The sequence below is a fragment of the Aulostomus chinensis genome, chromosome 1 (assembly GCF_037954235.1).
Source record: "Aulostomus chinensis isolate RoL2024-O1b breed Wild chromosome 1, RoL_Achi_v1.0, whole genome shotgun sequence".
Lineage (NCBI taxonomy): Eukaryota > Metazoa > Chordata > Actinopteri > Syngnathiformes > Aulostomidae > Aulostomus > Aulostomus chinensis.
Window position 1 is genome coordinate 58,661,107 of NC_141320.1, and position 26,517 is coordinate 58,687,623.

General features: G+C 47.4%; 1 protein-coding gene across 1 annotated transcript in view; it reads left to right on the forward strand.

Annotated features, from left to right (window-relative positions):
• LOC147272452 (bone morphogenetic protein receptor type-2-like) overlaps window positions 1-26,517 on the forward strand; it is a 31,988-nt gene that overhangs the window by 2,773 nt on the left and 2,698 nt on the right. Inside the window, exons 2-12 of the mRNA XM_086220584.1 lie at window positions 12,278-12,463; window positions 12,746-12,925; window positions 17,567-17,674; window positions 17,845-17,936; window positions 20,989-21,219; window positions 22,883-22,997; window positions 23,972-24,132; window positions 24,967-25,114; window positions 25,309-25,445; window positions 26,188-26,360; window positions 26,511-26,517. The exon at window positions 26,511-26,517 is cut by the window's right edge and continues 1,330 nt beyond it. Of these exons, the coding sequence (XP_086076710.1) occupies window positions 12,278-12,463; window positions 12,746-12,925; window positions 17,567-17,674; window positions 17,845-17,936; window positions 20,989-21,219; window positions 22,883-22,997; window positions 23,972-24,132; window positions 24,967-25,114; window positions 25,309-25,445; window positions 26,188-26,360; window positions 26,511-26,517 (1,538 nt within the window). The remainder of the gene's footprint in view (window positions 1-12,277; window positions 12,464-12,745; window positions 12,926-17,566; window positions 17,675-17,844; window positions 17,937-20,988; window positions 21,220-22,882; window positions 22,998-23,971; window positions 24,133-24,966; window positions 25,115-25,308; window positions 25,446-26,187; window positions 26,361-26,510) is intronic.

The window sequence follows — 26,517 nt, forward strand, 5'->3', positions numbered from 1 at the left end:
TCAAATTTTTATTCTTCCAGTGCACCTTCGAGCGGTTTAAACAGCCTTTTGTATTTCCCACTGTGTCCAAGGTTTCCTCCGAATTCTGAAATCCGCCACAAAAAAATAGATTCTTGCGAATATAACAAAAAGAGACCCAGCGAAACACATTTTTTTTAATCTCAATATTATGTTTGCCTTCAATAAAACCAAGTCGTGATTTGCCAAATGAATATCTCCTCAAAAGGCTGGTTTAGCTGTTACAGTTAATATCAAGTGATGGGGTGGTGGGGGGGGTGGGGTGGAGGAGGACTGTAGAAATGCACAGAAATTTTCATTTTCTGCTCTGGTTCACTCCCCTCATTATTTATAGAGAAGGTCCTGTGTGAACTGGGTCGTGATGGTTTGGTTTTGTTGAAAACCAGCGACAAAACTTTTGGGGGAAACACTGATTCATAGATCCTTGATTCATGAACAAGTGGCTCTTTTAGGAGATAAGAAATGAAAGTGTGTGTGGGGGGGGGGGGGGATGCGCTGAGAGTATGACGTCCCCCCCCCCCCCCCCCCCCCCTTTAGAGGTGAATTGTCAGGTTGTATTGTAGAATCAGGGGTGGGGATGTCGTGGGAGGTAATTTATCACTCCCGGTTACACAGTGCGCACGCTGTTCATCATCACCAAATGTTACTAATGTGAGGAGCTTAACTTCATGAGACATGACATGCTAATGAGTACTCCCAGGCAGCAGGTTAACTGGCAGAGCGAACAGGCGACTCCTGTGAACGTGAATCATGCATAACACCGCTCTCCCAACAATGACAGGAAGCGAGCGGTTCTAAACGCGCAGGAACGCGTTTGTCCTTTCCCGTCGCGCCTTTCTCAGTTCCATCAGGTTTCCCAACTCGCCGTTTACCCTTTTTGCTGATTTGTTCTGAGAAATTGTCATGCATCTTTCTCCAACTGCCACTTGTGTAACCTGTCCGCAGTTCCCTTCTGACTAATCTGTGTGTGAGTGTGTGTGTGTGTGTGTGTGTGTGTGTGTGTCTGTGTGGGTTTATGCCTGCTGCTCAGAGGGGAAAAAAAAAAAAAATCTGGAGTAGAATCTGTTCTGAACGCAGCACAAGCCTGCAGACACTACCTGCAGCACCGCCACAGGTGTTCCACAAGTATTAGATCGAGGCAATTCACCATCCTCCCCATGCATGGGTCACTTGTGTCCCAGGTGAGGTCGAAGTTTGGGGAGTCCAAAAGGGGGGAAGTGTCTCCTGGGCTCACGTCCGTGGCGTCGGCAGTGATCGGTTCAAGGTTACAGACTGAATACTGAACGGCTGGGAATCTGCTTGTGTGAGCATCCAAGCTCGCCGCCTCACCCGTGATTTTGTTGCCACCGATTCCGAACGCACTCGCATGAATGGAATAAATTCTCAGGAAGTGGCGCCGGTGAGACTTTTGTTTTATTGAGTCAGGAAAGTCTGTCACAGTGTAGAGGGAGTGCAAGAGTGATGCTTTATTTTCATAGCGGCTTTCAACCAAACGCATTGAAATTCAAAGCGCGGAAGGTAATGATCAACAGAGGAGGTTGAAATGAGACAAGTACACTTAGAAACTGATGCACGCCGAACACTCAAAAGATGAGAAAATACAGTTATGAACAATAAAAATGTAAATGGCAAAATGATAGATATGAGGGGGGGGGGGGAATCGGTTGAAAATACTAAATGTTATAAAAGCTGTTTAAATTGTTCAATGTAATACAGTGAACTAATGAGAAAATCGATCATTGACCTGATGTAGAGACGTGCATGTGAAGGGAAGACTGGAAGAATGTTGCACAGTAATTGGAAGAAGCTGTAGAAGCTCAAATTGGCGAGGCGCCGTTGTGTATGATGGCGGCAGGTGAATCAACTTCGGCCCTTATTCTCGACTGTGGCCGGGGTTTTTAATGCTAATTTGGCGAGAAGCACGCAGTAAAACCTACATGAACGCAATTAAGTAGCTTAATTAGCTGGAAGTCGCTAAATTAGCCCCTGAAATGCTAAAATCAATTGTAAAGCTGCCGCGCCACCGGCACACAGCAGCAGAGGAGGCAGCAGTCTGCCGTCTGTGTTCGCACAACTTTGATGCAGTGGAAACATGAAAACGGCGCAGCAGCTGGAGTTTGAGGATAAAAAAGCACGACAAGCGCTTTGATTCCACAATATTTTGTACCCAGGCCACATCATTATTCCGCGAGAGGAGATGACACTGGCTGCAGTGTCGATGAATGCTGTAATGAGGGGGGGGGGGGGGGGGGCATTCGGTCCCTAATACCGCAAGCCTTGCACTTCATTTGAAAAAATAACAAACAAATCAGTGACCGTCTCTCTCAGTACCTCGGCCATAATTCTGAGCAGAGGTAAAAGCAAAGCCTGATACAATAGGATAGTGTTCAGCCAACCTTCTGGTTTGGTTAAGAAGAGGAGAAATTAGTGGATGTTTGAGAAAACAAAAGGTGCAGCCTTGAGACGGTAACTCAGAGTGACAGCCTGCGATTAATAGGAGGCGTTCTCCTTGAGCAGCAGGGACAATAAGTCTGGAGCAAGTGTAGACAAACTGTTTGCGAAATTTTCCTCGATTGTTAAGCTTGCGTTTGATTGTGTAGGAATAAAACGTCGAACTCCGTGGTGTGATGTGATATCCCCAGCGAGAAGACGTCGCTCCCTGTCGGAGCTGCTGAAACAGCGCTTGATCAGTACAGTTTTGAAACAAAATGTAGGTTCAGGTACGTTCGAACATGTGTGCACAACTTTCCTGTCAGAGAAAGCTATTTATTGATTTATTTTTGAGCCGTCCTGCAATTGTCGCGTGTGACGTTTTGAGCCGTGAAACTGTGAGCCGCTCTCCCGAACGTGCTCCGGCTCTTTGCCGATGACAGTTAGCTGCGGACTGAAGTCGAATTGGCGCCCTTCTGCCCGACGTCGGTGTCTCAGTCGAGACACTCGCGCGTGCGTCTGCCAGGCAGTGCCGGTAGACCCCAGCCGTGGTAAAGCTGAGCAGCGCTGCAGCGGTACCAGGATGAGACGGACAAAAGCGCTCGAAAAAAACGACCTTCTGCTAGTTGTGATCCAGTCACATGGAGCAGGATTGAACTTCGGTACAGATTCCGACGATCCACTCGGGACTCATTAAGAGTCTCTCTGCAGTTGTCCAATCAGTGTATGTTTTCTATCTTCAGCCCCTGGTACGTTTCTACCCAATAAGCATAAATCAGATTCGGAATGAAAGTGTAATTCCTGACGGTTAGTTCAGTTTCAGTTTTGTATGATTATGAAGGCCATGTCTACTGGTAAAGAAATTCCAGCATCCGAAGAGGATCCGCAACTCAAGAACTCCCCGTCGCTCAAAACACGTCCACGGAAAAATAAATCTTGGTATCCTTGACATTGCCAACGATCTGATTTTATAATTCGGCCCGTCGCGATTCAGTATGATGCAACAACAAACAATAAAGCGATATAAAATAATACAACATTAATTTGTTTTTTTGGTTTTTTTACTTTTAGTGTCAAGACAAAATCCTAACATGTATTAAATCCTCATCATTTCAATGTGGTTTTTAAATTCTGTCTTAATCATTTGAATCATATTGCGTTTGCAATATCAGTCTGAACATTTACAATTAGATCCTCCGTTGTTTAAGTCCTAAATCAAGATTGAAACGACCAAGGAGGGTGTATCAACTCTTCCTGGGGTTAATTTGTTTGATTTAGCACGTATATAATGTTGTATTTGCTGTTACGTTTTAATGTTTTTTGTACTTTTGTCTGTTTATTGCCTTTTATAATTATGTTACCTGCTGAGTGACGGTGCTCTCTTCTGCTAACGGGCATATTTACAGACGTATTTCATCAGTTCATTAATATACACCGTCGCCTTTCAGATAAATAAGAAGTCTCTAATTGTGATTGAGGTAAATTATGAAATAATTGTACTCTTAATTAAAAGTAGATGGGAGTGGGGAGAGCGCTGATGCTCTTATTTTGTAGGAACATCTTCCATCTCTCGTAAAAACTCAATTTTAATAACGGCTTCCTGTTTCAGAAGGTTTATTAGCAGCATGTTTATCATTTGCTCTCCGCTCGCTTTTGTGCAAATGAAGAACAGAAACCGGAGAGGGTGGAGGGAGCGCAGCGGGAGGCACAGGGACTGATGCAAGAGGAGAGAAAACAGGACAAAGTAACAACAACAGCAGGTTGTTTATGGGAAAAAAAATGGAACACGCGCATTAAGATCCATCGATATGGTGCACGTCAAACTGATTCACCTGCGGTTGGCGTCCAGCTCTTCACTGATGTAACCGTTAGATATCCCGCCAGCACGTGTGATGCACGCCATCGCACCTTCAACACGCTTACAATGCGTCACATTGCGCTCCAAAGGAATCGTTTCAGCGCATGCGTCGATTTTTGCCAGGAAAGCGTGGTGGTATTGATAAGCGTGGTCAATTTTGGTCACCCGCACCAGCGTTTTCTTTTCTTACAATAGAAGAAGCAGAAGAGTAATGTGTCACTCCTACAACTCAGTACTGGATCCCCCACCTCCCCAATACCAGACAACCACAGACAGGCCTCCACAGTTGAGTGGGTGGACGAGCAGAGAAAATCAGCCCGTCATGTTAGTATGTAGCCTGACAGGCCTGTAATTCATTCATTCAACAAGGAAATGATGTTGTTGCTACACAAAGCTTAGAAACTCAGATGCAAAAAAGAAAAAGAAATGTTTGCCTGCTCATAAATAATCTGAGATTATCCCCCCCCGTGGTGTGATAGCAAACACCACCTTGAGTGCGCTGTCATCTGTGTTTTCATCACATATTCGGGAAAGTTGAGTTACAGAGGGGGGGGGGGGGGAGGCGGATTTTGGTATAAATGCATTGTGGTCAATAATGGTGGCCTCTAAGCTTTGAGGGCAGTGTAAGCTCTGGGATTAGCATAACTGTACCAGACCCAGACAGACACAGACTGAGTGTGGTGGTGTGTGTGTGTGTGTGTGTGTGTGTGTGTGTGTGTGTGTGTGTGTGTGTGTGTGTGTGTGTATGTGTGTTTTAAGGGGGTGGTAGTCCCAGGGCAACAGATGGGCCAGATTAAAACCCTTAACTCCCACCCCTCTCTCTCACACATCCTTAAACTACAAGCCTACAGAGTTGAAAAATTGGGGGTGTCAGCAAATGCCCCTGAATCCTGTCCATCCTACCTCAGCAACAAACGCGCACCCAAACAGCAGCAGCAGGTGAGATTAGAGGCACGAGGGTGGCGTGCAGGTTAAGGTCGGCAGATTGTCGAGAGCCCAAACTGCGCCGTGGTCCGTCACACGTGTTTAGCTCGTTAACACCCAACAGTCACGATCAGATCCCGAATAAAATATTTGATTTTTACCCCGAGCAAAGTCTGACGCTCCGTGCCATTCTGGGCCGCCCTAAAGGAAGGAACACCGTCGTTACGGCGTCATGGTCAATGATAGCTTGGGACGAAAATAGTGACAGCGGACAGAAATTAGGCATGACTGCGTCAGCGTCTGACTGCGACTCACGTCCACTAGCCAACCAACAGAAATGCGGCATCATGCTTGAAACAAATCAAACTGCCGCTACATGTAAACAAACGTTAGCGTGGAGGCCAAACGCGCTAAGAGAAATGCGGAACTCCCCCCAAAACAGGAAAGCCGGGTGGAGTGTTGCCGTTCATGCTCGGCGACACGGTTCTTCCTGGTTTTCCTCCATGGATGCAGCATGCTGGTGAAGGAATACTCTTGCGTATCGACATACGCCATTGTGTAGTTCATGCTGTACCCAAGTTTATTAAATCGTTGCAGCACAATAGCGTGTTATAAACCTATAAGACTGCTGATCGATGGTTACATCGGCACCTACGCGATCCTTGTTAAATCCAGAATATTGTCATTGTCTGAGGAATAGTTGAATAAGTATTATAAGTGTTGAAGAACTTATAAGAATACGTGTTGTAGTGTTTTTGTTGGTGGATCACTCGCAGGACGCGTTGATTTTTTTCTCTTCAGCTTCTCAGCTCGGATTAAACCCAGGATGATAACGGCACACAGCGATTGCAGCGTGTGAGAAAATGCAAACCACCTCTTTCCGTTTCTTCTTTTCTCTTCTTTTTTGAACATTTCTGTCGATGGATAAGTCAGCCGTGCATGATGGTGCATTGCGTGCTCCTCTGCTACACTTAGAGGCAAAAGTAAACAATAGTGAAGAGCCACCGCCCATAGGAGCATGTTTAAATTATACCCTTCACATACACATCTCACCATCGACTTCTTGCAGCCTTTGGAGTTTGTCTTGTGAAAAACGCCGTGCAGAGAACTCAGCCTAAGTGGGTAGAGCCGGTGCATGCGTGCCTGCAGAAGACTTTGTGCATGCATGGGTGCATCAACTATGTTTATCGTCAAGTTTTGCTCTCTTTTCTTCTCCCTCCTCCTCCCACCCTCTGTTTCTGTCTTTAATCTTGGATTTGAAGTCAGAAATAGTTGAGGAGTGAAAACAGCCAACACATCAGTGCGCACACTGTGATTTTCTGCAGTCTTGTATCTCTCCTTTGGGCCTTGGCAGTAGGAAGGAGAGAGCCAGATAGGATCGCTGTTGTTTTTTAGCAGCGAGGCTGAGGGGAAGGGGGTAGTTTTAGGGGGGGTGGGAGGGGGCACCGAAGGCCAATTGGGGGAGGAGGGTTAAGAGGGGAGGGAGATTAGCAAATAACTGGGCCATGGGTAAACACTCAGCAGTGCCCGCCATCATCCAATGAGCAAGCTTGAAGCAGAAAACTACTCCCAAGCCTTTTGATATGACTACCCTCTCTCTCTCTCTCTCTCTCTCTCTCTCGCTCTCCCCCCCCCCTTCTCCCTCTCTCTCTCATCTGCCTCGCTCCACTAGCTTTGCTTGCATACTCTAACCCACAATCCAAAACAGCAATGGAAGCCAAGATCACACAGCAAGCTCCACAAAGCTGAACCGGGGACATAGCCTGCCACGGCCAATCAGAGATGAACACAGAGATTGGCATCCAACCAGAAACACTCCTAAGAAAGTCCAAATTCAGTGAGCCAATCGCTGCCGAGCAGAGCTGCAGACAGACCAATGAGGACTGTCTGGAGGAGTGCTCGTGTGGCTCGGACTGCAAATGAGCAAAGCCTGGGTTTTGACAGCTTTTGTTAGAGCTCCATCCCATCGTGCTCCTGTCTTAACGAACTCCGTTCTCTCTTTTATTATCTTTTTGCAGACAGGCCTGCGTTTCCTGTTTAGTACATAATGTAAACTCGAAGCTCTCTCCATGTTTATCTTGACAAATTAACTCTATCCACTGCTCTGCCCCCCGGGCAATGTCACGACTGAGATAAATGCCTCGTCTACAAAGTCCACATTAGTTTTCTTGCGGGCATCTCTTCAGAGGTTGACATTTAATTTGGGAAAACATCTGCAGACTGGTGAATATAACATTAGCAGTGGTGGCGAGGAAATCAACAGTTAGCCGAAGATGTACACTTCAAATGATTACACCATTCCCCCTGCTGTCAGTTATCATCGGCACACTTGGAGAAATGTGGGTTCCGAAGTCGCTGAATTTACATGTTTTCAACGCTACTACATCTGCTGTGTATAGTACAGCAATGCACTCAATAACTAGTCCAAAGGATGTCCGTCGTGCGTAGGGGGGAGAGCGTCATCATTAGCAGCAGCGCTGTCTCAGAATGTAGACATAAGCTTGATTCAGACGTACGTTTGTAGCGACATCCCTGCATTCGTGATCAATATTTCTGTGCACACGCACATTTATGCAGCCCCATGACAAAACTATTTCCTGTGTGCGCGCGCAAACCAAAAATAAGCACAAATTCACATGATCTCAATCAGTACCTGAGAGAACACCGTGGTGCTGGCAGTACAGTCTGCCTCAGGTGACATGAGACAAAGTGAGGAAGAGCTCCTGAATACTTGAGACTCACTTAAAGGTCCCTCATTTATGTAGATGTTTGTTTGTTTTTTTGCCCCCCAGTTGTAAATTGCGTAAATCAGCTGACGCATCCACTGAAAATAACCCTTTCCCTTAGAACATCAGGTTCGAAATACCAAAATATATTTCCAGCATCAGCGCAGGGCATAATCCTGTAGCTTGAGTTTCACTTTTTTCTTTTTTATACCCAAAAGCTCTTGTAGACAGCTTTATTATGTGGTGTGTTATTTCATAGCCTTGAATTGTAGAAAAAAAATTAATAATTCATGTCAGGGTACGCTACAGTATCTACCCAGCGCGGAGAGAAAGATAGGAGATACTCTCTGTTATGGATTTCAGTTCCACCAACTCTGTTGCACAAGGTCAGTCTATTTGTCTAGCTGTCTATGGGTGTTGTCACTGGCTCTGCACTTCCATCTATTGTTCCTTTAAGTTTCCTCCTCGACAAATTTTTACCCTGGATTCCACCTCCCACTCGCTGGTTTCCAGTAATTAGAAAAAGTCTTGTATCCGTAGCGGAAAAGATTGTACCCTCTTATTTCTTTTTGTTGCCGTGGAGGTATAAGGTGCCGTCTGAAGTGACTTGTAACCGGCGTGAGACGATACACAAAGCGTAGCGCTTCGGCTTAATATGACATGAGCACGAGTTAAAAGCCTGAATTGGTGGCTGTGCCTCCGTTAGATGCCGATGTATTTAAGATTCATTTAAAATCAAACTTTCAAGAGGTAATTACACGTGACGTGGTCCCATTTGATGGTTCAGTCCTTGAGGGATTGCCGTTTGCTCGGAGAAGACCCAAAAAAAAAGGTGAAGTTGCAATGCAGCTCAGTAAGTTGAGTAAAGGATTAAAATACTACTTTGCCGTTTTGATATTGGAGCCTTACGAAGAGGTGTTGTGTTGGTGTTCGAACACCCACTAGACTCAGTCCGTATGTGAGTTTACATTCTGCACCTCTCATTCAAAAACACCCTTTCCTTGCAGAAAGTTTTGCTATAATTAAAGCGTCATTATTCCCCTGTTGCCTCCAAACTGGAGTGCGGAACATAACTTACATACTCAAGTCGCTTTCTCATTGGATAGCGTTTTTCGTTTCATTTTGGATTTTCAGGCGAAACGGCAGCCATGACTGCAAAAGTCGTTGATTTCCTCCCCAATGAAAACACCAGGAATCGCCTGTTTTTTAGCTGCGGCACCCACCCCCAGCCTGTAGGGGGAGCTGGTATCGCTTCATTCTTTTGCTCAATCAGCACCAATTTTGTCAAATTTCCTTCTCATATAAAAGTAATCCACTGCAGTAAATCTGACAGAGAAACTAATCTGCTTTGTACGTTTCCTTCTCAACAGAGTATTTCAGCTAGAAGAGCCTCATCCACTGACCTACACACTCATTTGGGAGCCAGTGGTGGCATATTATTATTATTAGTAGTAGTAGTAGTAGTATTTCATACATTTGATATTTTTATAAAGCCCATTGCCCATATTTAAACTTAAGATACACAAATGTGTCGCACAACAACTGGTTCATCCTTGTGGAGAGTTCTGGCCTTGACCAGGGTGACAAAGAAAGAAAAAGAACAAGAAATGACTTTCTAAAAACAAACTTTATTTCAAATATTCACAGTTTAGACAGGAACTAAGTGCTTGGCTTGTCCTTTACTTACTCCGCGCCTCTATGATGCTTGTCAGCTGGTTCCTGGAGTCCAAACGGGACAGCGTCCAGTTCAGCCTCTCTTTGGTCCTCCAGCTTATTGTGGACCGTTTACTGGGACGAGAGTCTTTAGCCCCTCATCAGCTTCCTTTCTCTTTGTCCCTTGCCTGGCAGAAGTTTGTCCCTCTGCCCGTTAAACGAATCTTTACTGGGTTAACTGACTAGAACCTCCCCCTGAAATGGTGAATACTGATGAGACTTGTCCGTGTGGAGCCTACTTAGCTGCTTTTTCAGCCGTTTTTGGAGATTAGATGTTTGTCTCGTGTCCTCAGTCCCCCCTTTCCTACTGGACTGGAAGCTAGTGGTGGGCTTCCCACCGCTGCGGGGATGTGCACCGATGGATATGTGTTGACTGCTCCTTTCAGCAGCAGCAGCAGGAGGAGGAGGAGGAGGAGGAGGAGGAGGAAGGGTCAGCTGTGTGACGGCCTGGTCTGAGAGACCGCCAGTGAGGTGTAAGAAACATTTTGAATGTTGTCTTCATTCCCACAGTACCCAACTTTCATAGGCGAATTCTAGATCAGAACGATGAGAACTGGGTCCTCTGTCAGGTCGTTGGCCTCTCTGTGACGGGGCTCACAGTTCTTGATTGAACCTTCCCCTCAAGGAGAGAGCGTTCACCAAAAACCCAACTGACGTCGAACTGAGCTCTGAATTTCTGCAGAAAAACTAGGATGAAGTTCGAGATTGCACCGATACAGCAAACACGACAGAGCCCTAGAGGAAATCCTCCGTGTCCTCACAGAAGTCCTGAGGCACTCATCCTTCATTCACGTTGTCCTTGGAACTTGTAGTTTTTCTGGTAGGAGGACATTTACGACGGCAGATTTTGGCTTTTTGGGAGCCTTTCTCTGTTTCTGTCCAACATCGGGTGCAGAGGGGCTCTGTCACCATAGCAACAACACAGCGATACTTCACCTAAAAGTGTGTTGTTTTTTTTTTAACCATACAAATACTCATATCGGTGTCCTGAGCTCCCGAAGGTGCCTCTTCAGAATGCAGTAAGAGCCAGCCATGTTTAGGCGATCATTCACGGCTGTGGTTCGCGGTACCACCAGGATTTTTTTTTGGGAAGATGTTTCTAAAGACATTTCCACATGTATTGTCCAAGTAGCCAACATTTATCGAGTGGAGTGTGTGTGTGTGTGTGTGTGTGTGTGTGTGTATGGATGATATAAAAAGGTTGAAACAAATTGAACAAATTGTAACCTTGCCATAAGAATATAACACAGCAAACCAGGTGCAATGTGTCAGAACACCTTATTTTCGTGTGGGTTTGTAGCTTTCCAGACAAGAAACATTTCTAATTTGGCGTTTTTAAATGTGCCAACCATCAAACTTCACATCAAGGCAGATTTTCCCCCTGCAGGAGTAGAGAAGTGTTTAAATATGAATGAAACGCTGTCATCTGTGTCTTCCTGGGAAATCGCAACGTTCTGTTCGACTTGTGGAGCTGGTTTACGAAATCTCCCCTGCAGGGTCAGTCCCATAAGCCAGTAGGCAGCCGAGGCCCACAGGCTGAGGGCAGCCGAGGCCCACAGTGGGCCAGAGTTGATCGCTTTATCTGTGGACGGGAGCAGAGGAGGAAAGTTGGCCGCGAGCCCAGCAGAGCTACCACTCCACCGCGTCACCCTCTGCCTACACAGGCTAGCTTGACCTTGGATGGGCACAGGCAGCCCTCCCCTCCCTTCCCCTCCATAACAGACACCCCCCATCCCCTCCCCCCTTTTTTCCGGATGGAGGAAAGGGAGGAGCTGGTAGAAAGGGAAACAAACTAGCACATCATGTTTCCCTTATCTGAGATTAGCCATGATGCACGCTACACACACACACACACACACACACCCCCGTCTCAAAGGCATTCCCTGCAAATCAGCAAGAAAAACTATGATAACTGTATTTGCTGTTAAGATAAATGAACCACAAAATGAAGACAATCCATTTTTTTTATGCCGTTACCACAGCTTAAAAAATCAAGTGAATGTATAAAGCTGATCGGTTTCCTCACATATTCTGCGTGATGCCTGTCACTCTCTCTCTCTCTCTCTCGGCCACGTGTGTATTGCCGTCATGTCGGGTTTTTTTTGGGCGATATTTTTAATTAAGGTTCTTTCTAAGCCTGGGTTTCCTTGTTCCTCGGTGCCTCAGTATATGTGGCATCCTTCAGGCAAGAGTTAAAAATCGATATTTCTATTGATCTCCTGCTTGTGAGGGGTGGCGGTTTATTTTTCAGCTGTGGCTCCTTCGTCTATAAACACAGACGCAGCAGAAGTTTACATATTAAAATGTGTTTTTTTTTTTTTTAGTCTGCCCCCCCCCCCCCGATATGAGTGAGTTTCTTCTGCAACAACTGACAGTCTTGGTAGACTGAGACAGCCATCAATGAAGAGATGCCAGCTGCCACGTGTAGCGAGCAGAGCGGCATCTCTCCTCATTACACACGCTCGTAACTCACAAGCCACCTTTGTCGTAAACTTTAACGAGCTTGTCTCTTATCATCACGCTATATTATTCACTCCTGCTGCCCTGGAAAGCAACAGGAGCCCCGCTCGGCTGCGACGACGCCACTCACCTGTCCCTCTCTTCACAGCGGCGCAGGGCGAGGAGAGGGAGTGCGCCTTCACGGACCAGCAGCAGCAGTGGGAGGTGGAGCGAGTGGCAGGGGGCGAAGGCCGGGTCTCCCCGGAGAACACCACCATCCGATGCGCCAAGGGCAGCCACTGTTTTGGCCTGTGGGAGAAAAGCCCGCCAGGCGAAGTGCGACTAGTCAAACAAGGTAGGAGATATGAACCGTGCAGTTACCCCAAAATATCGTCTTGATTATGTAAAACGCATCTGTGACATCACAAGCCGTCTGTAGATTGACAGAAGTCCCAAGACAGCAGTGACCTGATAAGGATTTTCACTCTTTAGTGTCATAGAATAAAGAAAAGCCAACTGCAGAATTTGAAATAAGATATTTGGAGTCACAGATTTATGAAGAATGTTCTGACCCTCTTCACCAACTGCCCGAATCGTCCGCTTCAACATCTCTCCCGCCGTCGCCCCTCTCCTTCAGGTTGCTGGACTCACCTCGGCGACCACCAGGGTTGCCGTGACGACCGCTGCGTCGTGACCAACCTCCCCCCGCAGATCCAGAATGGGACGTACCACTTCTGCTGCTGCGGTAGCGACATGTGCAACGTCAACTTCACAGAGGACTTCCCGCCACCCAGTCCCACCACTGCACTGCCCATCCGTGAGCGCGCGCACACACACACAAACACACACACACACACACAAACACACACACAGATCCTGTTCATTGCTTCGTCACTCGCCCCTATGTTTGGAAGTGAAACAAGCAAGTCAAACCAGGTTGGAGGCAGGACTTCAGTCTACGCTCCAATTGTTAGCTAAGGTTTCCAAAGTAATAAAAAAAAAAAAATTGAAATGTTGGTTCATAATCTGATGTTTGCGGAGCAACTGGGGGCAGATCAATCGAAAGACAGCCTGGGGACAAACTCAAAACTGATGTTTCTTCTTTTTTTTCCACACGCACTTATTTGACATTCGTTCTATTTTTTAACTCTCACAGCAGAGATTAGAATAGACCTCATACCCCAAACATCTTCGGTTAAAAGACAGCGAATTATTTTTAACGGTACTCCAAAAAAAAAAAAAAGGTGCGATAAAAGGGTGAAAAAGAAAATATTCGGATGAAAAGGGTATCAGTTGCACGCTTGTTGTCAATGTGACGAGTATAATTAGCTTTGCAAGAAGTCTCTCATGAACCGTCGACACGGCCCCAGAGACTCCTGTTGAACAGCTTTAACCACCTCTGAGGTGCAGACGCTTCTCTCTTTAAAAGCCTGACGCCTGTCCAGCATCTCGGACAGCGATCGCTTTCCCCTGAAGCTAGCGGTGCCGCCGAGAGGGCTGCCGTGATTAATGAAGCACTTGACATTCTGCGAGAGGATAAAACTTATCTGCTCTCGGAGTCAGTCATTTCTCACGCAGACACCCCTACCTCAGGTGAGGTAAAAATAAAGGAGAGTGTGTTTGCGAGGGGTAAAGCTGCATAAAAGACCCGCGCGGTTCTGAGAGACCACGCCATTATTGGAACGAAAAGGAGCTCGATACCATCAGAGTCGTCGCGGCTACGCCGTCTTGTAATTACTTTCTTCCCTTTTCTCGTCTTCATCATCAGATCTGAGCTTCCTGTCATCCATTATCAGCCTTCAAAACCGTAAATTGTCGCGCACGACAAGCAATAAGTGTCTTCTTGCGTCTACGTTGTCTCTGCCGGTGTGGAGCGTAGCGCCAACGCTACTTTCTGTCTGTTTGTATCAGCCCCCCATCTGTAATGGTTTAGAAGTTCTTGGAGAGTTCTTTGTAAGGCTTCAAACAAAGCAAACAGATGTATTGTTAATTGTTCTCTTCTTAAGGTTTAGCCGTGAATGGGAAGCGATGTGTGTGGCGGGAGGAGGAGGCGGTGGTGGTGTGTGGCGGGAGCAGCTCGTCATCTCCTCCTGCCTAAACGCTCACATCAAGACAAACACACACACACACACACACACACACACACACCCATTCTGCCGTCCATGTTGTTTCTCTACATTCCTGGGATTACAAGGCGTCTGCTCTATCTGTCTGTCTGCGGGCGTGGTGACTGTTCCTCTGAGTGCACCGATGATGAGACAGAAGAAGGAAAAGGGAGAAGAAAAAAAAAGACGAGAGAAAGTTAAAGGGGAAATTGGTGACAGACGGATGTTGGATTAATGAGTGATTTTAAAATAAGATAATCAAGTTTTCCTTGCATTACGAGGCTGAATCCTCCTGTTTGTGCGAGGTTGTTAATTCCTGACAAGTCCAGGCAGCCGTCGGCAGCCGGTATTATTAGAAGAAGGAAATGTTTTCTGTGTGATCCGGAGCCAAGAAGCATAGGTGACGACATTTGAGGCGAGGCAGTGATGGAAAGAATACTCAGACGCTGTGACGCACAACAACATTGCCAGAATAATGAACAGTTCTTCTCTAGTCTGCCCACCACTCAAATGAACGTTCATCCCCTCGTGCTCACACACACACACACACACACACACACTCACACACACACACACACACACACACACACACACACACACACACACACACTTAATGCTAGCTGCTGTGTAAGGTGCCCAGATGCTAATACGTTCACACACTGATTGCGAAGGTATCAGGAGAGGTCAGTGTCTTCCTCAAGGACGAGGAGGGGGTGGCGAAGTGTGGGAATACGTTGCTTTTTAACGGCGTGGTTTGCACTCACAGGTCTTCCAGTGTCTGCTTTCGGATGTGTAGGTTTTCCTCCTCCGATAAACAGAAAATAATGCAAGTTGGTTTAAGTCAGAGGCTTTCAAATTACCCATAGGTGTGAGTGTGTGTGTGTGTGTGTTAATTTATCTATGCCAGCCCTGTGATGGAGTGGCGACCCTGCCTTTCTCACCAAACGTCAGCTGGGATTGGCTTCACCTCCCCATGACTCTGGACGGGATTAAGCAGTATTTAAGATCAGCGGTTCCCAAAGTGGGAGACGGAAACTCCAGGAGGTCGCAGAGCACAGATGGAGGGAGCTGACTTCCTGAAATCATATAACATTTTAAAGTGATAAGAAACAGCCTGCTTCAGCGACACTCCATGATATATATATATATATATATATTTTTTGAACCAACATTAAAAGTAGCGTATTTAACTTTGTTGAATTTAAGGCTTTGATTCTCCATTTGTACATTCAAATATGACATGTCAGAAAAGTTGGGTAGCACCGGTGCCTCACAGCAAGAAAGTTCTGGGTTCCAATCCACTGCTGGGGCCTTTCTGTGCGGAGTTTGTGGGTTCCCCCTGTGTCTTTGTTGGTTCTCTTTGGGTACTCTGCCCCCCCCCCCCCACACACACACACACACACACATGCTAATTAGGGTTCTAAAATGCCTAAAGGTGTGAGCGTGAGAGGTTGTCCGTCTCTACGTGGCCCTGATGGACTGGCGAACTGTTCGAGATGACCCCGCCTCTCGTCCAGTGAGAGTTGAAGCTAGACAAGATGGCTCAATCATAAGTTTTGTGAGCACTAGTGAAGAGCATTTTCAAAGTACTTCTTTTTTTCTTTTTCAGCTGTTTTGTGCGTGTGCAAAAAAAAAAAACCCCGATCAATTCAGAACAAAGGGCGACCGCTCAAACCATTGTTTGCTACCTCTCGCTAAAGCTGAGTATTTACGAGCGGTTCGGCCGACTGCTACGTTTTCATAAGCGCTCATCTTTTGGATGTGTAACACATGAATGTGACATAGCCAGCAAGTGCAGCTGTCAGTTACTTTCTACCACCGGGCTGGAGTGACACACCAAATATCAAAGGTGGCTGGTAATCTGAAAGTTTGTTGGATATTCGAATCGTGTCTCGGCGTGTCTGATCTGCTTTCCTGCGCAGCTCCCCGCCTGATTAGACTCATTGACCTTGGCATTTAAGGGGAACCTCATCAACCGCCTCTTGTGTGTGTGTGCGTGCGCTAGGGCAGCACATGCATGCCCATGCTAGTGTGTCAGTCAAAGCGGCCCTCAGGCTCTCTAAGACATCAATTATTGATAAGGCTAGTGTCTCGCGGCGTGTGTTGACCGGTGTAGTAGATGCAGGGGAGTGTGTTCCAGCACTGACGTGCTCTTGTGTATTGTATTTCAGTGCAGTATAGAGTCGTAGTGGGGGGGTGTGTGTTTGCCTCCAGTGTAGCACTATTAGCTTATGCAGCATTACATTAATCACAAGTACCTGACAGCTGCTACAAAACCTCCGCCGCCAAAATTCATCTGACCGGCTCTCCTGCGTCCCCTCTCTCTCTCTCTCTCCTCTTTCTCTCGCTCACCATTCACTTCCCACACATCATCTGCTCTTCTTTTCCCGCAACCGCTTCCCAGTCTGTCGACCATTCTTCACGGTTTGTTTCGGCTCAATTGACAATTTTCCCTCATTTTCTGTCGTGCACTTTCCAGCAACTCACCCAAGACATTTGAACGTTTGCGCGTCTTGCTGCTACTGATCAGCATCTCGTCCTCCTCAAGAGGGGAAGACGGCATATGTTCACTGTCCCTGTTTTTGGTTGTTGTTGTTTTTTTTTAGTCCAAATCTTGCACACAGCAGCAGTTTAATATCAAAAAAGTTGTTCCTTTAAATTAAGTTAGCTTGCAACTATGAGTTCATCAGTGTTGCAAACACCTTTCAGCCCAGCTACTCTGAACTATGGCCTCCTGTCCGTCTGCAAAATACCAGATTGAGACACTCAGAATTATATGCAGCGCGTTTTTTCAGAACGAAACACTTTGAACACATGGCGTTCTTACCTCCTGTATTTGCGTCCTCACTCAAACCCCTCGTGACCTTTGCAAATGTCTCACAGCACTCGTCACCCTGCTTGCACCGGTGCTGGTCCCCCTTTTGCCTTCAGAACTTCTCGTCGTAGAAACATTCCTCCGAGATTTCGGTCCATTTCGTCACACAGTTGGTGGCGAGGAAACATCTCCCGCACCGTTAGACCACCACCAGCCTGAACCTGTAGCAGGACGGATCCTCACTCTCAGGGTTTACGGCAGAATCCGACCCTATCGCCCCAGTGACTCGGCAGAAATCAAGAACCATCCCCCTCTCATAACGACCAGCAGCACGCTGCTGATTTGCACGTTCACTGGGATTTACAGTATCCCCCCAGTATAAACTGGTCACTCAGTGGAGGGACTTGGTCTTCCCCTGACTCCTGCTCCTAAATCAAAGGCTAACACATGGTTTTCATCATCCCTTCACAAAAGTCAAATTTTTTTTTAAAATAAATATATATTTGTACTTTTTGTTTTTGATGTGTCTTCCTCCCAGACCCGCCCACCCTGCGCTACGAAGAGACCATAATAATCGCCTTGGCAACCGTCTCTGTGCTGGCCGTGGTTGCCGTAGCAGCCTTCTTTGGTTACCGCATGATGCACGGTGAGTTACCACACTGTGAGAAAGAGCAAAGAACATTCAAATGTTCAAGGTTGTTTAACATCTTTATGAAAGAGTTGCAATTAATGGAGTGAAAGGCACCTGCACTGATCTCATTTGAATAGTGCCTCGCTGAGTTTTCTGAATCGTGTGCTCTGGTCTTGTGCCAACAGGAGACAGTAAGCAAGGTCTTCACAATCTGAACATGATGGAGGCCGCAGGTTCAGAGAGCTCTCTGGACCTGGACAATCTCAAACTGCTGGAGGTCAGTTCCAGTCCAAGAAGAACCCGTTCTCCTGTCCTGTGTTTTCTTGAGTGGCTACAGCAGGGGGAACGTTCCCGCTGCGGGGTTTTAATCATCATATTGGCGATGTATTAATGATTATGTGAAAGTAGCATCAAGGCATCAAAAAAGTAAATCCCCCTTGACGCCATGGCTCGCTACTTGTTCTATAGCCCAAATCCTACAGATTTCTGGCCTGATTTTTTTTTTTTTTTAGAAGATGAAAGCTTGTATGGTTGGTTCAGGGCCTTCTTACGAGCTTCAGCATCTCTGGAGTGTATCAAATGAGTATATATGAGGGAGGGAAGCAAGAACTGGAAAAGAAGAGGAGAAACCAACGCACAGGGGTAAAGATGAACCCGAAACACTGCCAGGTTTCAATGTGACATCTATTATTCAATCATTGCAGGGCGCACAAAAATAGGATCCACTGACACTTGATCCCGAAAACCCAATATGGAAGCGGAAGAGCTCATATTGTGATAGAAAGTCAATAGAGTCACATGAAGGGGATTCAAGAACACCCAGCGCAAGTTAATGCAGGTACAGGTCGAATGACAAGCAGTAGTTTGGATTTGTTGAGTAACCATGCAGCTGCAACAGCACACGCTTGTGTTTCCCTCCAAGTTTAAAGTGGCGGCCAAAAGCGATTCACAAATCCAGTCTCGACCGTCAGCTCGATCCCCGTTCAACTTTGCTCGGCTTCTTCCTATTTGTGTTTTCCAACCGCAGTTCATGCTGACTTTGCTCTCACCACCCCTGTCAGTCAGTCAGAGGTCGATGATTTCAAACCAAAGTACACACTCCCACTCACACACACACACACACACACACACGCGCGCGCGCGCACAAAAACCCCTCCTCTCTTGAATCACCTGATGTAACGGTATCAGGGTTCCCGAAGTCGACCTCAGACTTGCTACGTTCTCCTCGCTTGCTGACTTACTAGTTTATCCACAGGTGTTCAGTTCCAAAAAACAGAAGCAGTGCTATGCACGCTAAGTTAGCATTAGCTGTGTCTGCTCCAGAAAAGGGCTCTCACGTCTGCCACCATGCTTTCAGTCATACTTGGAGGTTTTTGGGAGGGGGGGGGGGGGGGGGGGGGGCACTTCTTGTTACTGACATTCTGAGCGGAAAATGAACCACCGCACTTCTTGCTACCGCGCTTACAGAGCAACCAGCAGGCTAACTGAGCTGGCTCTTTTCTACAACTCCCAACATGTCTTCCCGCCAGTAAAACCCGATCTAATGGGGTGTCTGAGAGAAACGGCTCTTGATTGCTGCTGTATGGTTGCCGGCGAATTGTTGCAAAATGTATGGAAACCAAATTGTGTGGTCCTTTTGGCCTCAGCGGGGGAGGAAGAACCCAGCCAGACATTCCTCTGTTCTCAGCCGAGGTAGCGCTGCCTGCAACATGCGTCTCACAGTCTAATGAGGCATTAATTTTTACGGATTCAGCTGTTTCCCACTGTTTTTATCTGTGGATTGCCAGCCGTAGCCTACTTCTCTCCTTGGTAGATGATGTAAATAAATCATCTGCTGCTTCTGCTGCTGTTCAAACAACAAAAGCCTGCTCATGTAAACAAACCAGCATGCAAGTAGATGCAGTTAGCAGCCCCGGCTAATCCACACGTGTAAATTCTGTCATTTTAAGGTTTAAGTCTGTATTATTCTTATTATTGTACATTTGTGGGGAAAGCTCATTTTTCTCCAGCAGCAACAACAACACCAGCGAGTTGTTATGACTCACGGTCAGGTGCAGATGCTGGTATATTTTTCATGATGGTCTCATGACAAAGATACCTGCTTTCAGTTATGTCAGCACGCAACGATAGCACCACCGACAGAATCGGCAACTTCCAAGCAAGTTTCAAGTCCCAGCAAGTCGGTTACCACAGCGACGCGAGTGCCAGTAACTGACTGGAAGGCGGGGGGAGTGAGAGAGAGAGAGAGAGAGACATAAATAAAAACCCACACGTTTTTAAAAATGATATTAACGACACCTGGTTTCCAGCAAAGCAGCGGTGCGATGTGTGTGAGGTGAAATATATTCTAAGGAACTGGTGCTGCCGCAGCGCTCCGTCACAGAGAGACAGCCGGCTAATCAGGGCCAAACTTAACACTCGGCTTCAAAGATGCCTCATAGATGCATTGATGGTTTTTTTTTTTCTTCTTCTTTTTTCCCCCTCTTTTGACATTTATTTAATGCATTTCAGAGTAGAGCAGAGGAGCGATATCTCTTCAGGCAGGAGTTGAATTTGCGAATGCCGTCCTTGTGCCTTATCAAATGCAGGCCCACGTTCTTTCATTTCACACTTTCTGCTCAGAGGGTTGGGGGGGGGGGGGGGGAGGTGGCGGCGAGTCTCTCTCTTAGACCAAACAAAGTCCAATGATTTCACAAAATATGTTTCCAGCAGATGAAGGCGGAAATCAATAAATGCCTCTCTCAATTTGTGTCATAATCCAATGCAGATGGCCGAGTGGATGTTACTGGCAAGCCGTGTGCGCTGAGTTACAGTAGATTCTAGGAATTCCCGTCAATCTAGAAAGAACCAGCCACGTGTGTGTAGCTTGGTGCTCGTGGTGACTGACGGCTAACAGCAGCAGGAACGTCCTCAAATGTCATTTCATAATCTCTCAAGTGCATCGTCTGCTATACTCCTCATCTGTTCCCAATAATCCACGAACTACAACTCCCGAGCTGCGGCGCTCCTTCACTGTAGCGCCATCGCTAGCTGTCATGAGCTTCAAGCTAAACATGCGTCACGCAGAAGTGACGCACGGGAGGAAAAAGATGTCAAGACGCTCGTGTGTGTACCTCGGGGAAAATACTGATACAGGTAGTATTTAGGGTGCAGTATTTATCATTGTACAAAGTACCACCAAATATGGTGATTCAGTCTGTTGTTCTTTGCCTTTCAGTCTTTCAGTGGCATTTCCTCGTAGCACAAACAAAAAGAACCTTTCCATCTCCGCAGAAGGTGTAGAATTACCCAGAACTCGATTAAATCCTTCCTCCTCTCTCTCCCTCCAGCTGATCGGGCGTGGTCGCTACGGCGCCGTGTACTGTGGCTCTCTGGACGAACGTCCTGTAGCAGTGAAGGTCTTCACCGCAGCCAACCGCCAAAACTTCCTCAACGAATGCTCCATCTACCGGCTCCCGCTGCTGGAGCACGATAACATCGCCCGTTTTGTGGCCGCTGATGAGCGGACGGGCCCGGAGGGACGCACGGAGTACTTGCTGGTCATGGACTACTACGCACACGTGAGTACTGGGGACACTCGTACGTTTGTTTTGTTGTTGTTGTTGTTGTTTTTTTTAACAGTATAGTTCTTAGACCCACGGCCCCACCTGTTTTTTGCCAGTTTGCATAAAACATGACACGCATTTCTCATCTTTGGACCAGGTTCGTTTTTACCTCATCAGCTCTGCTCTTATTTCCGTCCTTTTTGCGAGGATAAAAAGAAGAAACAGCCCGGAGAAAAGCCACAAATCTGGATGCCTATGATAAAATTATAGCACTTTGTGGCAGTGATAAACATTTCATCAGGGGCAGTAAAACTGCCGGTGACAGACGGGATGAATATGGTGATAAGAAATGGGGCGGCTCACCAGTTTTTCACTTTTGTCGTCGTTTCTTTTATGTTTTTCCTTATTGGCCATCATGTGAATGGCCTGACTCGCGTAAGTTCTCCATAGTGAGCGAAACACTTCGACAGCTCGTCTCACGTGTCTGGTCATCTGCTCCCTGCTCCGTACGCCCACCAAGCACAGGGATGCTGCCCCCCGGCAAACTCTCCGAAGCCAGCCAATCAGGAGAAAGTAGGCTTTTAGGGAGGGGCGGTAGACAGACGCTGAGCTGAGGGGGCTGCAGAAAGTGCCGGTGTTTTGGTTTTCGTTTTTGAGGAGAATCCCACTGTACTCCAACAGAGCCATAAAACAGAGGGCGCTACAGCGCCGCCGCAGGAGGAGAGAGCGTTGACCCTCTCATGTCATAGAAGAATTCACCTTAAAACTGACAGTCAGACTAGTGAGGTGACCCTCACCAGCCAGCCTGTGACCATCAGGATAATACATGTTGCCATGGGAACGCAGAGCAATCCAGGACAGGAGACATCCGAGTAAATAATCGAATTTATTTAAAATGAACACATCTAATGTAATTTTCTTTAGTAGCGGATGCTTGAATCGCCGAGTGATTTCTTTGTTTATTTTATCTATTTATTTAAAAAAAAAAAGGAAAAAAAAGAATCCCATCCGATTGTGTGTTTGTGCGTCAGAGACTGGCCAAGAATGGATTACCGAGGCGAACCGGGGTAATTTAGGAAGCGACAGACATCCAGTCGACCTTTGGCTCAGCGTTTTCATGGAGTTGCTGCTGCCTCACTGATGAAGCCTCAACCGCCTGCTTTTCTCCGAATTCTGTATCAGCCGCCCCACACGGAAATACACTTCTTTTTTTTAAAATCTGAACTACAAAAACCTTCTCAACAAAAAGCCTTTAGTTAGTATAACAAATGAAACTTCAATCCGGGGAATCCGCTTTGCACGTAGAGCTTCACGAACGCACCACATCGTCGTTTCTATCCTGTGTCACAGTGCACCGCGATAGCATCTAGCCGATGAACTATTGATGCAATATTTGAAGGGAGGGGGGGTGTGACAGAACACATGAATGCGTATCAGATCTGATCAGTAACGCGGAGTCACAGATCCGTCCAGAAAACGAGCCTGGATCCGCCGCGAGGGGTGAAGAGATAAAATGCCAAGTCAGCCGTTTATATCCCCTGTCAGATCTTGAAAATGATGCAAGCAGCGACTGATTCTGCATTCTCTCCACCCCGCCCCCCTTCATCTTCGTCCATCTCTCCTCACCCCCCCCCCCCCGCTCTTCTCTTCCTCCCTCATATCTCCGTCTCCTCTTCAGGGCTCTTTGAGTCGCTATTTGAGCGTCCAGACCAACGACTGGGTCAACAGCTGCCGGCTGGCTCACTCCGTCACTCGTGGCCTGGCGTACCTGCACACGGAGCTCTTTAAAGGAGGTGAGTCGCTCACATCCGACCCAAACCTCATCGGTCACAGAATAAGCCAGTCAGTTGGAATGATTGGGGTAAGACTTGAGAGTGTTTGTATATTTAGTCGTCGCAGCACGCTGCAGCTCCACGTGGGTCCGCTTGGCTCGCAGCTCTTTTGCATCCCTGCATTTTGACAAACACACACACTGCGTTCACGCCCAGCCAAGAGTATTTATAGACTGGCCTCTAGCTAGCCTCAGAGAGAGGGGAAAAAACTGAGAGAAGGACAAAGTGTGTGTGTGTGTGTGTGTGTGTGTGGTTGGGGGGGGGGGGGGGCAAGATAGGGATTCAAATGACATGTGAATATCCCCGAGGCTCAGTGGAATCTGTCTTAGGAGGCAGCACTGACAACTGAACCCAGTTTGGGCTCCCGTGCGCGTCACCCAAGCTCTGTCCTCCTCCTTTTCTTTTGATCGCCGCAGATAAACCTCAAATGGTCAAATAAGAAGTAGAGGAGGGAGGAATGCGCAGTAGCTGCCAGTGTGTGAAGTTGAGGAGTAATGGTGCGCGCTGGCAGAGAGAAGCGGTCCTGTTGGTGTGTCACCGCTAGCAGCAGAATCTCTGGGGTTTTGGTACCGTCGTCATCCTCCCCCTCTCCCTCCTGCACATTACCAACGTGCAGCATCTCTCCCTCTGCTGGACAGTAAGATACTGCAGGCCCAGTCTGCTCCCTGATAGGATCTTAATCCCATTGTTGTAGATTAGATTAGGGGGTTTAGCTGTCTGTTGACAGTGCAGCTTGCTTTGGTTAACAATGAGTAATGAGGAAAATGGAAGTGACGGGATTTTCTTGTTGTTATCATTCATTAGCAAATAGCACAAATACTCACATCTGGGGAGTCTTGTGGGAGAACTGCACGGGATTACATTTTGGTCAAAGATAAAGTAGCCCTTCGTCATCGTCGTCATCGCCATCACTCTTCCTCCTCCCTCCGTCCCAGACTTGTACAAGCCGGCAGTCTCCCACAGGGACCTGAACAGCCGGAATATTCTCGTCAAGGCCGACGGCGCGTGTGTCATTATTGATTTCGGCCTCTCCATGAAGCTGACAGGAAACAGGCCGGCGCGTCACGGCGAGGAAGAGAACGCCGCCATCAGTGAGGTGAGTACGAACCGCCATCTTCATCTCCACGTGACGACGCAGTCGCCTGGTGTTAATCTGTGATGATTTATGTAGCAGTTGGCGATGACCATTCATGATTTCCCTCAAGTTTAAAGACTCCTGGGTGGAGAGTAGAAGCAGCCACATGCTGAACGTCCTCTAATCTGAGGCAGAAGAAGAGTCCCATCCTGTCCGTCCCTTTCCTCTCAAAATATGCAAATGTCCAAAAGTCAGGCACTGCAGTGGGATTCAGTGCACGTGTCAGAAGCTCCAACTGCAGCAGCAGAGAGTAGTTTAAGATGGCAATGTCAGCTGTGAAAATCTCCTTGAATTCGTCATTTTACACGTGGCGATTTGGAGGCGCGTCCGGGTTTTTTTTGTTGTTGTTGTTGTCGGGCAGGAAAGTGTCGCGTTTGTTCCGTTCCGTGTGTTGCAGCAGCTTCGACGCGAGCACAAAACCATCCACAACGTCTTCACCCTCCCTTTTTCTTGGCCTTCACGTCTGGCTCTGGTTACTCAGCTCTAGCGACTAGCCTGTTAGCCTAGCCGCCATGAATGTAAACAAAACAGAGCTCTCCCGCTAATTCCAGAGTCACTTCAAAATAAGAGCGCGACGCAGCATAACCATTCAAGAATGCTAAGATGATTTAATCTCATTTGGTCAGGAAAATGAAACCAAAATGGAGTGAAGTAAATAAAAAGTTAAGATCTTTTGATGCAGCGTAAATAATTTGGAGTTGCTCCAGCTTCCTGTGGCAAACATTGAAGCTGAGTCTTCACTTCCTGCAATATCTCATCTTTCTCACTTTGTTTCTCCCCCGGTCCGGTTGCCAGGTGGGTACCATCCGCTACATGGCTCCAGAGGTGCTGGAGGGGGCGGTGAACCTGAGGGACTGTGAGTCGGCGCTGAAGCAGGTCGACATGTATGCTCTGGGCCTGGTCTACTGGGAGACCTTCATGAGATGCACCGACCTCTTCCCCGGTGAGACACACAGATGAAGCAGCCTCTCCTCTGCCTTTTACAGAGCGCCATTAAGCCCTCATGGATCGTAATAGGAGGCGGCAAGACAGGAAGTTGTTTATTACGAGGAGAGCTCAGTCTTGGATGTAATAAATGTGCTGAACGACCGATATCTGAGACACATCCGTCCTCTCCCTGTGCTCGTCCACCTCCAGGCGAATCTGTCCCAGAGTACCAGATGGCCTTTCAGGCGGAGGCAGGGAACCACCCGACGTTTGAGGACATGCAGGTCCTGGTATCAAGGGAGAAGCAACGGCCCAAATTTCCCGAGGCCTGGAAAGAGAACAGTTTGGTAGGTTTGTGAAGGAGAGCAGAGCCAGAATTAAAGTTCTACGTTTCATTTTTGGACTTTCCAATTGATGAATATTACACTTTACATCAAGCAGTAGATTCAGAACCGACTATATAAGCTTAGGCTCCGCCCTGTTATGCATTGCAGACAGACTTGCGTGTAGCTCAGGCCTGACGCCGTGTTTCTGATCAGCTGACTTCATCTGTTAAGAGCCTTCCAACGTGTATGTCAGCTCTGGTTCCTTTTACAGGGATAATTAACCCCAGAAAATGTAAATTCACTCATTCTCCACCTGGCTCATGCCGGTGGACGGGGTGCAGTAGGTGCTGCAGCAACCCATATTTAACCCACGCCGTGTTTAGCGAGGCGAAAACCACGGCGTCATGGATGTTCCTCAAAGACTACAGGACACCTGGACTGCTCTGGAAGAGCCGCACAGAGGTGTCTTACGGTTTTGTTCTGCATCCTTTTAGATCTTTGATTATTGGTCGAAGCAGAAGAGGAAAAGAAGATGGAGAGGTTTATGTAGTTTATTTCTTTAGCACAAAGCAGCTCAGCCTGCTGGTCTGCGACGCTGCGATGTGAACAAGGGATCTGTGTTGCGTGTGGTGTCCCCCGTCCCTCACACCCTCCAGCCCCTTTATAGCCATCAGACTTTTTACCACCCCTTGATTCTGATGCATAGGCGGCCGACAGCGGCAACCAGTGGTGTCATGTTAATTAAAGAGTGTGTCTCTGGCAGGCGGTCCGCTCTCTGAAGGAGACCATGGAGGACTGCTGGGACCAGGACGCAGAGGCCCGCCTCACCGCCCAGTGTGCTGAGGAGCGACTCGCGGAGCTGCTCCTCATATGGGACCGTTCCAAGTCAGTCAGCCCGACGCTTAACCCCATGTCCACCACGCTGCACAATGAGAGGTACACACACACGCACGCGTGCACACACACACACACACACACACACACACACACACACACACACACACACACACACACACACACACTCACTCTAGTGTTCGATTCATGAAGTTTGAATGCTGTGTTTGGCTTCTCAATGTTTTCTACCAGAAACCGA